The sequence below is a fragment of the Oncorhynchus tshawytscha genome, unplaced genomic scaffold (genome assembly GCF_018296145.1).
Source record: "Oncorhynchus tshawytscha isolate Ot180627B unplaced genomic scaffold, Otsh_v2.0 Un_scaffold_7589_pilon_pilon, whole genome shotgun sequence".
Taxonomy (NCBI): domain Eukaryota; kingdom Metazoa; phylum Chordata; class Actinopteri; order Salmoniformes; family Salmonidae; genus Oncorhynchus; species Oncorhynchus tshawytscha.
The window spans coordinates 79520-95732 of NW_024609826.1; the positions used below are offsets into that span (position 1 = coordinate 79520).

Below are 16213 nucleotides of genomic sequence, written 5' to 3' on the forward strand. Positions count from 1 at the left end.
TTTTTACAATATTTAGGGACTTCTTCTGACACCACCTGGTGTAGAGGTCCTGGATGGCTGGCAGCTTAGCCCCAGTGATGTACTAGGCTGTTTGCACTACCCTCTGTAGTGCCATGCGGTTGGAGGCAGAGCAGTTGCCGTACCAGGCAGTGATGCAACCAGTCAGGATGCTCTCGATGTTGCAGCTGTAGAACCTTTTGAGGATCTGAGGACCCATACCAAATCTTTTCAGTCTCCTGGGGGGGAAAGGTTTTCACGACTATCTTGGTGTGTTTGGACCATTCAAGTTGGTTGGTGATGTGGACACCAAGGAACTTGAAGCTCTCAACCTGCTCCACTACAGCCCCCTCGATGAGAATGAGGGCGTCCTCGGTCCTCCTTTTCCTGTAGTCCACAATCATCTCCTTTGTCTTGATTACATTGAGGGATAGGTTGTTATTCTGGTACCACCCGGCCAGGTGTCTCCCCATAGGCTGTCTCGTCGTTGTCGGTGATCAGGCCTACCACTGTTGTGTCATCTGCAAACTTAATTATGGTGTTGGAGTCGTGTCTGGACATGCAGTCGTGGATGAACAAGGAGTACAGGAAGGGAATGAGCACACACCCCTGAGATGCTCCAGTATTGAGGATCAGTGTGGCAGATGGGTTGCTACCTACCCTTACCACCTCTGGGCGGCCCGTCAGGAAGTCCAGGATCCAGTTGCAGAGGGAGGTGTTTAGTCCCAGAATCCTTAGCTTAGTGATGAGCTTTGAGGGCACTATGGTGTTGAACGCTGAGCTGTAGTCAATGAATAGTATTCTCACGTAGGTGTTTCTTTTGTCCAGGTGGGAAAGGGCAGTGTGGAGTGCAATAGAGATTGCATCATCTGTGGATCTGTTTGAGCGGTATGCACATTGGAGTGGGTCTAGGGTTTCTGGGATAATGGTGTTAATGTGAGCCATTACCAGCCTAGCACTCACGGCTACGGACTTGAGTGCTACGGGTCTGTAGTCATTTAGGCAGGTTGCCTTCGTGTTCTTGGGCACAGAGACTATGGTGGTCTGCTTGAAACATGTTGGTATTACAGACTCAATCAGGGACATGTTGAAAATGTCAGTGAAGACACCTGCCAGTTGGTCAGCTCATGCCTTGCCAGCGGCCTTACTCACAACGGCTACCTCAGTGTTGCCTCAGTGTTGCTTGCCTCGAAGCGAGCATAGAAGTGATTTAGCTCGTCTGGTAGGCTCATGTCACTGGACAGCTCACGGCTGTGCTTCCGTTTGTAGTCTGTAATAGTTTGCAGGCCCTGCCACACCCGACGAGCATCGGAGCCGGTGTAGTACGATTCAATTTTAGTCCTTTATTGGTGCTTTGCCTGTCTGATGGTTCGTTGCAGGGCATAGCAGGATTTCTTATAAGCTTCCAGGTTAGAGTTCCGCACCTACCCTTTAGCTCAGTGGGAATGTTGTCTGTAATCCATGGCTTCTGGTTGGGCTATGTATGTACTTTCACTGTGGGGACGACTTCCTCGATGCACTTATTGATAAAGCCAGTGACTGATGTGGTGTACTCCTCAATGCCATTGGAAGAATCCCGGAACATATTCCAGTCTGTGCTAGCAAAACAGTCCTGTAGTTTAGCATCCGCTTCATCTGACTGCTTTTTAATAGACCGAGTCACTGGTGCTTCCTGCTTTAGTTTTTGCTTGTCGGCAGGAATCAGAAGGATAGAATTACGGTCAGATTTGCCAAAGGAGGGCGAGGGAAAGGTTTGTACGCGTCTCTGTGTGTGGAGTAAAGGTGATCTAGAATTTTTCCCCCCTCTGGTTGACATATAACATGCTGATAGAAATGAGGTAAAACGGATTAATGTTTCCCTGCATTAAAGTCCCCGGCCACTAGAAGCTCCGCCTCTGGGTGAGCAGTTTCCTGCTTGCTTATTACCTTATACAGCTGACTGAGTGAGGTCTTAGTGCCAGCATCCATCTGTGGTGGTAAATAAACAGCCACAAAAAATATAGATGAACACTATCATGAGATACTCCACTTCAGGCGAGCAAAATCTAGAGACTTCCTTAGATTTCGTGCACCAGCTGTTGTTTACTAATATGCACAGACCACCCTCGTCTTCGGAGTGTGCTGTTCTATCTAGCCGGTGCAGCGTATATCCCACCAGTGTCACGACTCCTACCGAAGGTGGCTCCCCTTCCTGTTCGGGTGGCGCTCGGCGGTCGTCGTCACAGGCTACTAGCTGCCACTGATCCCTTTTCCCCCTTTTCTGTTTATTGGTTGCACCTGTGTTTAGTTTAGGTTAATTGGTTGGGCTTTATTTACCACCCGGCCCGCCTGCTGGTTGTGCAGGATTATTTTCAGTGTACCTGTGTACACGGCTGTATGTCACGGTTGTCCATGTGTTTGGATTTTGCTGGACTGTTTAAGTCCCCTGTGTTTGGGGCATTTGTTTGGGATGGCGTCTGTTCACCGTTGTGGTGCATTACAAAGTAGCGCTACCCTGAACTCTCTGCTTCCTGCGCCTGACTTCTTTCCCACTACACCCCGGGCGTTACAACCAGCTGAATGTTATCCATGTCGTCATTCAGCCACGATTTGGTGAAACATAAGATATTACAGTTTTTGATGTCCTGTTGGTAGGATATTCCTGATCGTACGTCGTCTAATTTATTGTTCAATGATTGTACGTTGGCAAGTAATACTGATGGTAAGGGCTGATTTCCCACTCGCCGTTGGCAGATCCTTACAAGGCACCCCGCCCTATATCCTCTATACCTGCGTCTCTTTCCAATGACAGGGATTTTGGCCTTGCCGGGTGTCTGAAGTACATCCTGTGCGTCCTGCTCGTTGAAGAAATGCAATCTGCAATTTTACATTTCTACTTGTTGTTCAAAAGTGTTGTGAACAATCTGTGATTTTCTACTTCCCAGTGCTGCTCTTATTAGATAAGTCAAAGTACCAAGACAATTTGAAAGGCGTCTTAGCTGTATACTGTAACGAGTTACAACCTCAGGGTCTGGAGTATTGTATGAGGTACAGTATTTCTTCAGCTAATTTAGCTGTTCAGGAGTTTTGGCACCCGTCTAGGGAGTTACCAGAGATAACCCTCCTACAGATTGCATCACAGCTCAGCTCTATGAATCATTGAACAGGAAGGAGAGAGACCAGCCTCACAGGAAGATATATAGTGGCAGAGAGTTAGATAGATGTCAGTACAGTATATTCTATGTGTAATATATATTCCATGTAGATTACCTATACACATACAGGAGCGTTTGTAGAGGACCTCAGTGTGTTGTTGACTTTGATAAACGCATGAATTTGGACAACATGGCAACCATCTTCCTCACAACAACGTTAGGTATTTTATTGACCACTTTCACAGTTTTAGGGCCAAAGCGGTTGGGAGGGAAATATTGCAATCCCTCAGCATGGCATTAAGATGGTCGTTGATGTATTTCTGAAAGCCCACTGTGTATCTCTCTGTGCAGGACTTTTTTAGCAAATCAGACCCTTTCCTGGAGATCTTCAGGATGAACGATGACGACACGCTACAGCTTGTGCACAGAACAGAGGTAAAACCAGCAGTCGTTTTGTTCAAACGGATCCATCCAATTACTTTAGCCTATTTACATTTCTCTTTCCTGTTTCACTCACAGACTGTTATGAACAACCTTAACCCGGTGTGGAAAACCTTCAAGACTTCCCTGAATTCCCTCTGCAGTGGAGACCATGACCGGCCTCTAAAGGTATAGACGTGTGTGTCTGATTGATTGTATGTATGTATGTGCTTGGCTCTATGTCTTCTTGCCAGCCCAGGGGACCTGATTGAGCACTTTTGCCACAGTAGTGGACTGACTGGCAGGTGAGCAATACTGATTTCAGCACCATGGCCTCAATCCTATAAGGGGTTTGTATACTAGAGTCAGGAGGGAGGGCTAGACTAGGGAGGAAGGGGATTCTCTATAGCAGGGGTATTCAACTCTTACCCCTGGTCTTCTGTTCTACTTGATAATTAATACCACCCACCTGGTGTCCCAGGTCTAAATCAGTCTCTCAGGTCTCTCTCTCCTTCCCTCTATTCTTCATTTCCTCCTCTCCAGTCAATCAGTCCCTGATTAGAGGGGAACAATGTAAAAATGAACTGGCATCGAGGTCCAGAGTTGAGTTTGAGGGCTCTCTAGACGAGTCATTTGTGGCTTGGCCTGATCATACAGGACCAAGACAGGGGACGTCTATTAGACCAGGGGAGTGGAAAGAGAGAGACTCTCAAACGCCCCACCCCCACCACCTCTTTCCTCCCTCTCGTGTACTCTTTCAGCCACCCTCCCTCTGTCTCACATGGTCGGCATCTTTCCCCTTTTCCTTTATTGCCTCGTGTGTGTGTGCTTGTTTGTGTGTGTGTGTATTATTGCCTTTTCCCCCCTTTCTAACTCCCTGGCATTACTAAATCATTAAACTACAGTTAGTCTAATGAGCGCCTGAAAGGCCTGCTCTAAACAAATAAGACTTTCTCATTAAACATTTAGGCACCAACAATGAGCTGCAGCAGTGTCTCATTGTGTTTAGGGGCACTGAGTCTCTCTCTCTCTCTTTCTCTCTCTCCTTCCCTCTATTCTTCATTCCCTCCTCTCCAGTCAAGGAGATAGAGAGGGTGGTGCTGAGGTGGGAGGAGGTGAAGCTCTCGATGCCCCCACCCCCAACTCCCTCCCACCTACCTTTTGTCCCAATCCCTCCATGTTACCAATCACACCTCTCCTCTCCATCCCAAGATTTCAATCAGCCCCAGTTGCCACGGTGGTGCTCTTTAGGGGTATGAGGGATGAGGTCACTGTAGGGTTGGATGTGTGTTGGTGGGGCCAACAGCAATTAACCCCAGGGCAGGAAATGACATGGAGCTAAAGAGATCATTCACATTTAAACGTTGAAGGCTAAGAAACTGTCTGACCATATTACTACTAATATTAACTGCACCCACGGTATCAGCAAACCCTTTTGAAATAAGTATTCAAATTATACAGAGCCACTGCTTAACAACCAGTGGTTTCAGGGAAAGAGCTTCCTGTTTGTTAGTTGGGATTGGTCATCCAGTGGGACATGGTGTGTCCCATGCTGCCTTGCCCACTAGCACCATAATAGTAGCACATGATAGTAGCACATAATAGTAACATCATAATAGTAGCATCATAATAGTTGCTTCATAATAGTAACATCATAATAGTAGCCTCATAATAGTAACATCATAATAGTAGCCTCATAATAGTAACATCATAATAGTAACATCATAATAGTAGCACATAATAGTAACATCATAATAGTAGCATCATAATAGTAACATCATAATAGTAGCCTCATAATAGTAACATCATAATAGTAGCATCATAATAGTAACATCATAATAGTAGCCTCATAATAGTAACATCATAATAGTAGCCTCATAATAGTAACATCATAATAGTAGCCTCATAATAGTAACATCATAATAGTAACATCATAATAGTAGCATCATAATAGTAGCCTCATAATAGTAACATCATAATAGTAACATCATAATAGTAGTCTCATAATAGTAACATCATAATAGTAACATCATAATAGTAGCATCATAGCATCAAAGTCCCCTCCAATGGGACTTTTCACAAGATGCTGTTAATGTTAGCTCAGGTTAACCTCCTTATCACAAACTGTATAATACAAGAGCATTCATTGAACACACATTTATTAAACAGACGTTACAATGCCACGGTTCTGACACTTGACACAACCATGGATGTAGGAGGCTGTCCTGGAATGGCCACTGTAGTGAATGTGTATCATAGATGAATGTTCAGCATAGCTAATGGCCAAATGAGGGTCAGAGGTCAGTTTATTTATCCATGATCCATGTGAAACCTAGACACACACACACACACGAAGAGTGGCGTGATGCAGCCATTATTTTAGAGGTACGTGAGGATGAAGGCTGTGTGTGTGGGACTGGCAGCCCCCATCTGGAATTCTGAGGGTTTAGTATTTTTCGAACAACTGAAACAGCTTGTTCCTGCAATCTAGAGCCATAATCATTATGTCTAATACTATGTACAAAAAAAGAAGTGAAAAAGAAGGCTATCTAAGCTTACCTCTGTACCTGTTCAAATGTCATTTTAATGAATGATGCACATTGATTCCATGACAAATGTTATGCCATAGGAGTTTAGTACAACTGCCACACTGTTACTGTACATACAGCGCATTCGGAAAGTATTCAGACCCCATTCCTTTTCCCACATTTTGTTACGTTACAGCCTTATTTTTTTAAATATTAAAATAAATACAAATACTCATCAACATACACACACTACCCCATATTGACAAAGCGAAAACAGTTTTTTAGAAATGTTGCAAGTGTATTAAAAGTAAAAAAACAGAAATACCTTATTTACATAAGTATTAGGACCCTTTGCTATTAAGCTCAGGTGCATCCTGTTTCCATTAATCATCCTTGAGATGTTTCTACAACTTCATTGGATTCCACCTGTGGTAAATTAAATTGATTGGACATGATTTGGAAAGGCACACACTTGTGTCCCACAGTTGACAGTGTATGTCAGAGCAAAAACCAAGCCATGAGGTCAAAGGAATTGTCCATAGAGCTCAGAGACAAGATTGTGTCGAGGCACAGATCTGGGGAAGTTTACCAAAAAATGTCTGCAGCATTGAAGGGCCCCAAGAACACAGTGTCCTCCATCATTCTTAACCACCAAGACTCTTCCTAGAGCTGGACGCCCGGCCAAACTGAGCAATCGGTGGAGAAAGGCCTTGGTCAGGGAGGTGACCAAGAACCCGAAGGTGACTCTGATAGAGCTCCAGAGTTCCTCTGTAGAGATGGGAGAACCTTCCAGAAGGACAACCATCTCTGCAGCACCACCAATCAGGCCTTTATGGTAGAGTGGCCAGACGGAAGCCACTCCTCAGTAAAAGGCATATAAAAGCCCGCTTGGAGTTTGCCAAAAGGCAGCTAAAGACTTTCAGAACATGAGAAACAAGATTCTCTGAGAAACAAGATTCTCTGGTCTGATGAAACCAAGATTGAACTCTTTAGCCTGAATGCCAAGTGTCACGTCTGGCGGTGAAGCATGGTGGGGGCAGCATCATGCGGTGGGGATGTTTTTCAGCAACAGGGACTGGGAGACAAGCAGGATCCGGGAAAAGATGAATGGAGCACAGAGAGATCCTTGATGAAAACCTGCTCAAGAGCTCTCAGGACCTCAGACTGGGGTGAAGGTTCACCTTCCAACGGGACAACGACCCGGACAACGATTTACAAACATAAACTCCTGCGAGTCCTACCCATCACTGGCAGCTAAAATCAAATCAAACGCTGTGCATGTAACTCAACACTCTCTCTCCTCCTCAACTGACGATACTGTCTGCATGCACAAGAGTATCTAGCGACCTGCCTAGCATATCTTTGCTCGGTGGCGCACCTTGGAAGAAACCACTTACTAAGGAGAAAAGGGAGGGGGGTTGAGGGGGTACTTTTTGCCTGGTACAGTTAGTGTTCTCCCTCTGCAAAATACCGCTGACAGATCTTTTTATAAGAAATTATGATGAAACGTGTGCTTAAAAATTAAGTGTAATGATTAATTTAAAAATGTATAATGTTAAACAAAATAAACATATACACACAAATTCAATGTTCTCTCTCTCTGTCTTATGTCAAAAGCCTTTCACATCCTCAATTCTATATTTCATGAGACTATTAAAACTCCAGCAATGTCGCCTTACTGATTTATTAATGAAGAAGCATCACAGGGGAGTCTGCTCTAGTTCTGGAACTGGTCCCAGTGAGTTGTAACGAGTGTGAACACCAGGGGAAGAGCTTTCAACCATACCAGAATCTACATGACACCACATAGTTGATCACATTCAGTCTGGAGATCTTGTTCAACTGCAGCATTCACAGATGGGTTAGGTGATATGTACATATTGACACCGTAGTATTTGATCATTAACTGAAGTCACTTTTTCTAACCTACTCTTTCTCTCTCTCTCTCTCTCTCTCTCTCTCTCTCTCTGTCTCTCTCTCTCTCTCCCTTTCCTCTCTCTCTCTCTCTCTCTCTCTCTCTCCCTCCCTTCTCTCTCTCTCTCTCTCTCTCTCTCTCTCTCTCTCTCTCTCTCTCTCCCTTTGCTCTCCTCTCTCTCTCTCTCTCTCTCTCTCTCTCTCTCATTCTCTCTCTCTCTCTCTCTCTCTCTCTCTCTCTCTCATTCTCTTCTCTCTCTCTCTCTCTCTCTCTCTCTCTCTCCCTTTCCTCTCTCTCTCTCTCTCTTTCTCTTTCTCTCTCTATCAGTGCACAGTGTGGGACTGGGACTCCAATGGGAAGCACGACTATATTGGTGAATATCAGGCCACATTCAAAGAGATGAGAGGGGCAATGGATGGGAGACAGGTAGGCTGTACAGGTGTTGTGCGAGTTTAAAAGTGGGGTTGGCTGTTTTTTTTAGATAGTGTTGGTTGTTTTTCTTTTAGGTAGCGAAGGCATCAATCAGGTTTGTAAAATGATCATTGCTAGATGCCTGTCACGGATTCCCCCAGTACTGCTGCTACTTCCTGCACCAGTTCTGTAGTTCTATACTGAACTGTCTAATTACGCACTCCTGGATACCATTTTCCCTGATTAGTAATTGTATACTGTATATGTGCCCTCTGTTCCCCATTGTCCTGGTCGATTATTGTTACCATGTCTGTTGGTCCTGTGAGTACCTTTGTTTTGGCGTTCATGCTGCGTGTTTTATGCAATTGTTATTACGGATCCCGTGCAGTGTAATTACTGGTCTCATCCCGTGCAGTGTAATTACTGGTCTCATCCCGTGCAGTGTAATTACTGGTCTCATCCCGTGCAGTGTAATTACTGGTCTCATCCCGTGCAGTGTAATTACTGGTCTCATCCCGTGCAGTGTAATTACTGGTCTCATCCCGTGCAGTGTAATTACTGGTCTCATCCCGTGCAGTGTAATTACTGGTCTCATCCCGTGCCTTGTTATTCTGGGTCTCGTCCTTTGTATTTATTAGAGGTTTAACCTTGTTCTTTTGTCTGGGTTACATCCCTGTGTGTTTGTATACGTGTTTGTTTTGGGCTTCGTCCTGCCTTTCATGGCATGTTGTGTAATTTGGGTGGAGTATTAAAACCCCCCTATTACGTATTCCTGCGCTTGTCTCCAATCATTTATACAATGTGAAACATGATCATTATTATATACCTAAGACTTCTCAGACTGTAGGAATCACACTCTGATATGATTCTGTACTCACTGCAATGTATGTCTCTCCAGATGAAATGTCAGAGCAGAGAGAAAGTGGGTTAGAGAGGCAGAGCTCATGTGGGTTGCCGACTGGAGATTTGTTTTCATCCAACTCCTCTGAAGGTTTATCTAGCTTCCTCTCTCTGGGGGATGTGACCAGAGGGTAGTGTCCTCTCTCTGGGGGATGTGACCAGAGGGTAGTGTCCTCTCTCTGGGGGATGTGACCAGAGGGTAGTGTCCTCTCTCTGGGGGATGTGACCAGAGGGTAGAGTCCTCTCTCTGGGGGATGTGACCAGAGGGTAGCGTCCTCTCTCTGGGGGTGTGACCAGAGGGTAGCGTCCTCTCTCTGGGGGATGTGACCAGAGGGTAGCGTCCTCTCTCTGGGGGTGTGACCAGAGGGTAGCGTCCTCTCTCTGGGGGATGTGACCAGAGGGTAGCGTCCTCTCTCTGGGGGATGTGACCAGAGGGTAGCGTCCTCTCTCTGGGGGATGTGACCAGAGGGTAGAGTCCTCTCTCTGGGGGATGTGACCAGAGGGTAGTGTCCTCTCTCTGGGGGATGTGACCAGAGGGTAGCGTCCCTCTCTCTGGGGGATGTGACCAGAGGGTAGCGTCCTCTCTCTGGGGGATGTGACCAGAGGGTAGCGTCCTCTCTCTGGGGGATGTGACCAGAGGGTAGCGTCCTCTCTGGGGGATGTGACCAGAGGGTAGCGTCCTCTCTCTGGGGGATGTGACCAGAGGGTAGCGTCCTCTCTCTGGGGGATGTAACCCGAGGGTAGCGTCCTCTCTCTGTGGGATGTGACCAGAGGGTAGCGTCCTCTCTCTGGGGGATGTGACCAGAGTGTAGCGTCCTCTCTCTCTGGGGGATGTGACCAGAGGGTAGCGTCCTCTCTCTCTGGGGGTGTGACCAGAGGGTAGCGTCCTCTCTCTGGGGGATGTGACCAGAGGGTAGTGTCCTCTCTCCGGGGGATGTGACCAGAGGGTAGACTCCTCTCTCTGGGGGATGTGACCAGAGGGTAGAGTCCTCTCTCTGGGGGACGTGACCAAATGCAGTGGCATGGGGCCATTTGGGGCTCAGGACATTTTTCTCCCCCGGAGGAGATACTTACTTCTCTCATTGGGTGCTGAGGATATTTCAGCGCTCCACAGGGAAGAGTAGGACAGAAGCCTTCAGGAAAAACCAAACAAATGACAATGGATCTCTCTCAGCTAGGAGCCTCCCCATCATCCGGTAGCCACCGTCTCCTCTGTCTCTCTCTATGTACCAGTGTAATTCAGAAATCAGCACTCTCTCCTTCAATGTATGGAGGACAAGGGTGTGAGAGAGTGAAAGTTCTGTCCTGCCTGGTGTGTTTAGGAAAGAATCCTTGCCGTTTCCTTCCAGCTCAGAATGCTTGGTAATGGATCCATTGAGCCATGGTTAGTGCTATTCGGCATCCTTGTGACATCCCTACCCTACCCTAACCTTAACCCCTTCCCTCACCCTAACCTTAACCATAACCCTTACCTTACTTCTTATGGCTGCAGGGTCAGTATTGAGTAGCTTGGATGAAAGTTGCCCAGAGGTGCCCAGAGTAAACAGCCTGCTCCTCAGTCACAGTTGCTAATATATGCATATTATTATTAGTATTGGATAGAAAACACTCTGAAGTTTCTAAAACTGTTTGAACGATGTCTGTGAGTATAACAGAACTCATATGGCAGGCAAAAACCTGAGATGAAATCCAAACTCTACACACAAAGGAATTCTCCAGTTGGAGAACTCTCCACAACACCCTAAAGATTGATTCTATACTTAGTTTGACAAGTTTCTTCGACCTGTAATATAACTTTTTGAAGTTTTCGTCCGACATTCGGATGGATCTGCACAAGCGTTTTGTATACCTAAGCCCTAAAAAAATTATTATTTCTGTAAAATGATAACGGGACTGCAGCCCTGAAAGGTCAAAGGGTACTTAACCTTGATTTCAATTGAAGGCACTTTGATATAGACAGATTTATTTTTTACTCTTTTAATGGAGATCAGCCTTCATCACCACTTAAAGAGACAGTTTGAGGAGACTGTTTTAAGACATTTTAAGTTTTTACCTAATGTCCAGAGTTTTGCAAACCGAACAGCTTCCCTTGGAACAAGAACAAGAAAGAATGCATTTAATTAGTCGACGTTCATGGTGAGGATGACAGGTGACAACCCGTACTGCCGTACAACGCTGGACGCCTCTCCTTCATCACGCCGACTGGCCCAGGCAGACAGCTGTGTCTTCATTAGCACACAAAAGGAGCTCCAGGCTGAGGCTTCTAGGCTAATTATAGTACAATGTGGCTCACTTCGTAGTCTAAATAAACCCTACGGTGCTCGGGCCTCAAACGCAGCAAGCTTTTAAAGGCCGGTCACACCACTAATTGGCTCCTTCATGGATTTTAAGAAGACTGCAGGACCTGCTGGCATTAAACCCATTACAGTGCGGCCCATTTCATTAGACTCCAATGCCACATATGCTGTAGGATACACAGGGGCTTTTTGACTCCTACTGAAATTGGTGATTTGGCTGATGGAGATATCTAGTTTTTTTTTTACCCATTATCTGCTAATCATTCATGGAGCTACAACTAGTTGGGTATCCACTTTTATGATAATGGTTATATAATCGGTTTTGTGAGCTAAAGAGAACGACAGAGAACAGCACGGACAGCCTGTCCCTGAGACGATTAGGTGACTGATGCTTTGTTTTTCTCTCCCATGACCCTTAGAGAAAAAGTGGTGGATTTTAACACAGGAGTTTTCTGTTTTTGAGCAGCAGATTGAAATGTCTGGGCTAATCTGTACAGGCATGTATGGATAACGCTCCCCTCATTAGTGACGAACAAATGATCCAGAAACCAAACCTCGTCAGGCTGTTGTTGCTTGGATTTGCTAATTATTCTCCCTAACACGCTCCACAGTTCCATTTCCTTGCATCTTCTCATTGCTGTGGATCATATTGCTTTCTTTCACTCCATTGTCTGGCCTCCACTACCATCACTCCATGTTATCCAATGGGATGATATAGTCTATCAATCCTGTTATTTTTTTAATGATTCTTTTCATCTCTGTTTAGCACAGTCAGTCTCCCACCACCAAGTCACATACTGTAGGGATGATACTGTACTTATTGTGATAGTGTTTTTTTATATTTGATCAACGCCAGGTCCAATGGGAGTGTATAAACCCCAAGTATCAGATCAAGAAGAAGAATTACAAGAACTCTGGTATCGTCATTCTCAATCAGTGCAAGGTGATTCACGACTCTCTCTCATTCACACACTCATTCCATCCTTCCTCCACCCACCACTTTCTCTAACCTGATGTCTAAGTCTCATTGGCAGACGGTTCCAGAACATTTATCATCCTGTTGCTGTTGTGGATGTGAAGGACGATTGTGATCAGATGGAATCTGACTAATATGACATTTCTTCCATCTGCTGAACCCACGGATGACCTTAAAATTAGTATCATTTTGGGGACAACTATGTCTGCATGGAGACACTGTGGAATAGCTAATGTTGTTTTTAAATGCAGACATATTCCCATTAAATAAGTGCTGGCCTTTCTCAGTGTCTTTATAGGCAGATTGCTACTTACCAAGATGATCTATTATATTGAGAAGATAGTCGAGTGACCGCTCCAACAAAGGAAATAAACTCAGCAAAAAAATAAATGTCCTTTTTTCAGGACTCTGTCTTTCAAAGGTAATTAGTAAAAATCCAAATAACTTCACAGATCTTCATTGTAAAGGGTTTAAACACTGTTTCCCATGCTTGTTCAATGAATCATAAACAATTAATGAACATGCACCTGTGGAATGGTCGTTGAGAAACTAACAGTTTACAGATGGTAGGTAATTAAGGTCACAGTTATGAAAACTTAGGACATTAAAGAGGCCTTTCTACTGTCTCTGAAAAACACCAAAAGAAAGATGTCCAGGGTCCCTGCTCATCTGCGTGAACGTGCCTTAGGCATGCTGCAAGGAGGCATGAGGACTGCAGATGTGGCCAGGGCAATAAATTGCAATGTCCATACTGTGAGATGCCTAAGACAGCACTACAGGGAGACAGGGTGGACAGCTGACCGTCCTCGCAGTGGCAGACCACGTGTCTGGGTACATCCGAACATCACACCTGTCACATGAGTTGACGCTTGAGAGACAAAGCAGGAACGGGGAGTAAAACTTTCCAGGTGAGTCCAATAATGCTGATGCTCGTGACGACGGAAGGCAGGTGTGCGTGATGGATGGCAGGAGTGCATGATGCAGGGCAACCTGGCGCCCTCAAGCGCCAGGGGGAGGGAAGAGCAGGAGTAGACGTGACAGTACCCCCCCAGGCGTCCCACCTGGGCTAACCGGCCGAGACGTGGGCGCTGGGCAAGCCGGTTGGGGCGTGGAATCCTGACAAACGGCAGGAGCGTGAGTGCCTGGCGACCCAGCTGAGGCATGGAAGCCCGAGGATCTGGCTGAGTCAAGACGCCTGTCGATCCCGCTGCAGAGAGGGAGCCCAAAGATCCGGTGGAGTGTGACGTGGGATGGGAAGCCACCGAGCCAACTGAGGCAAGGAAACCTCCCGAGCCAGCCAGGGCGTAAAAGCCCGACGGGCCGGCTTAGGCACCCCAGGTTCCATCGGCCGCAGAATCCACCCCGACGTCACCAACAACACAAAAACAAAAACTCCTGGACCGGCTGGGCGAACAAGAACTGGCGATCTGGCTGAGGCCCGATGTGGGATGGGCGCCTTCCAAGCCAACCGGGGCAAGGAAACCTCTCGAGTCAGCTAGGGCAAGGAAACCTCTCGAGCCAGCTAGGGCGTTGGCTGCTGCATTCTGTCACATGAGTTGACGCTGGAAAGAGGAAGCAGGTACAGGGCGTAAAACATTTTATAAATAACGGACATGGAACGAGACAGGAACAGCGTCAGAAAACAATACAATGCAGCAGGGAACAGAGCTGGGGAACTGACAAATATAGTGGAGGAAATTAACAGGTGATAAGTGAGTCCAGGTGAGTCCAATAACGCTGATGCGCATGACGAGGGCAGGCAGGTGTGTGTGATGGATGGCAGGAGTGCATGATGCAGGGCAACCTGTGGCCTTCAAGCACCAGGGGGAGGAAAGAGCAGGAGCAGACATGACAACACTTGCGGGACAGGTACAGGATGGCATCAACAACTGCCCGAGTTACACCAGGAACGCACAATCCCTCCATCAGTGCTCAGAGTGTCCGCAATAGGCTGAGAGAGGCTGGACTGGGGGCTTGTAGACCTGTTGTAAGGCAGGTCCTCACCAGACATCTCCGGCAACAACGTCACCTATGGGCACAAACACACCGTCCTGGACCAGACAGGACTGGCAAAAAGTGCTCTTCACTGAGTGTTACACCGAGGCCTGTACTCTGGAGCGGGATCGATTTGGAGGTGGAGGATCTGTAGTGGTCTTGGGGGATGTGTTGCAGCATCATCAGACTGAGCTTGTTGTCATTGCAGGCAATCTTAATGCTGTGCGTTACATGGAAGACATCCTCCTCCCTCATGTGGTACCCTTCCTGCAGGCTCATCCTGACATGACCCTCCAGCATGACAATGCCACCAGCCATACTGCTTATGATTTCCTGCAAGACAGGAATGTCAGTGTTCTGCCATGTTCAGCGAAGAAGCCCGGATCTCAATCCCATTGAGCACATCTGGGACCTGTTGGATCAGAGGGTGAGGGCTAGGGCCATTTTCCCCAGAAATGTCCAGGATATGCAGGTGCCTTGGTGGAAGAGTGTGGTAACATCTCACAGCAAGAACTGGCATATCTGGTGCAGTCCATGAGGAGGACACATTATTCAATTTCTGTTAGTCACATGTCTGTGGAACTTGTTTGGTTTATGTTTCAGTTGTTGAATCTTGTTATGTTTAAACAAATATTTGCACGTTAAGTTTGCTGAAAATAAACGCAGTTGACAGTGAGAGGACGTTTCTTTTTTTGCTGAGTTTACATGTTCTCAAAGATGGGAGGCAGGTGGGAGGAGGCGAGATAAAGTGGAAGGATTCTAGCTAATGAGAGGGCAGATACGTGTGTGAACAACAGGCACAACTAAGTCGTATTTCCTAAAGTTGCCGGAATGCCATGTTCATCCACTTATATAATTTGTAACAGCCTAAACATTATTTAACTTCTGTTAGATTAAATAAGGCTCGTAATTCGACACACTCGCTTAGACCAAAAAAAGGCTTATCTCACGTAGACAGATTTTGGCCGGAGTAAATCCCCACTTCTTCCTCTCTGATATTTCCCAACACTGGCCAACATTTGACACCAGTTGTAACAGAGACATAATGAACAACACCCACAGCCAGCTGCTTTCTCAAAGCTAATGGGTAACATGCTAAACTAGCTGCTTTGTAATAGGCTGGAATAAGGGATAAGATGCTCCTAAGTGGTCAGTTACTGTGTCTGTCATGTCATCCCCAAGAGATTGGTGCCAATTCTCACTGTGGATAGCTGAGGTCCCCCGCCCTCAACTGCTGTCTCCCATCCACAGATCATCAAGATGCACTCCTTCCTGGATTACATCATGGGAGGCTGTCAGATCCAGTTTACAGTGAGTTCACACTGACACTCACACTAACATGCATGACTCACACATTCACACACAGGATGCCAAAATGTATTCAAATACACAAAATAATGCATATGACATTTAAAAAATGACACTGCCCTCATTATTCTCTTTTTAGTTGGGTGACGTATATGTGACAGACTGGGTTTTAACCAGGGTCATGTGTATGCCACAAGACTGAGTTAGCCTGCCGAGCTTAAGCCTAGGCATTAGCTTAGGGAGCTTACATAAATAATCCTCTTTTGTTCTAATAGTTAGAATGGTTCATTTTCACCACCTGGGAAACAAACCTCTGCTATTAGCTGCAGCTT

The 16213-nt window shown here is 46.2% G+C and overlaps 1 protein-coding gene across 3 annotated transcripts in view; it reads left to right on the top strand.

Annotated features, from left to right (window-relative positions):
- LOC112221279 (copine-4) overlaps positions 1-16213 on the top strand; it is a 73320-nt gene that overhangs the window by 39675 nt on the left and 17432 nt on the right. For 2 of the 3 annotated variants that reach the window (XM_042319148.1, XM_042319149.1), the window contains exons 5-9: positions 3483-3566; positions 3651-3740; positions 8322-8420; positions 12459-12545; positions 15825-15884. In XM_042319148.1, the coding sequence (XP_042175082.1) occupies positions 3483-3566; positions 3651-3740; positions 8322-8420; positions 12459-12545; positions 15825-15884 (420 nt within the window). The remainder of the gene's footprint in view (positions 1-3482; positions 3567-3650; positions 3741-8321; positions 8421-12458; positions 12546-15824; positions 15885-16213) is intronic. The other variant, XM_042319150.1, reaches the window with a different exon arrangement.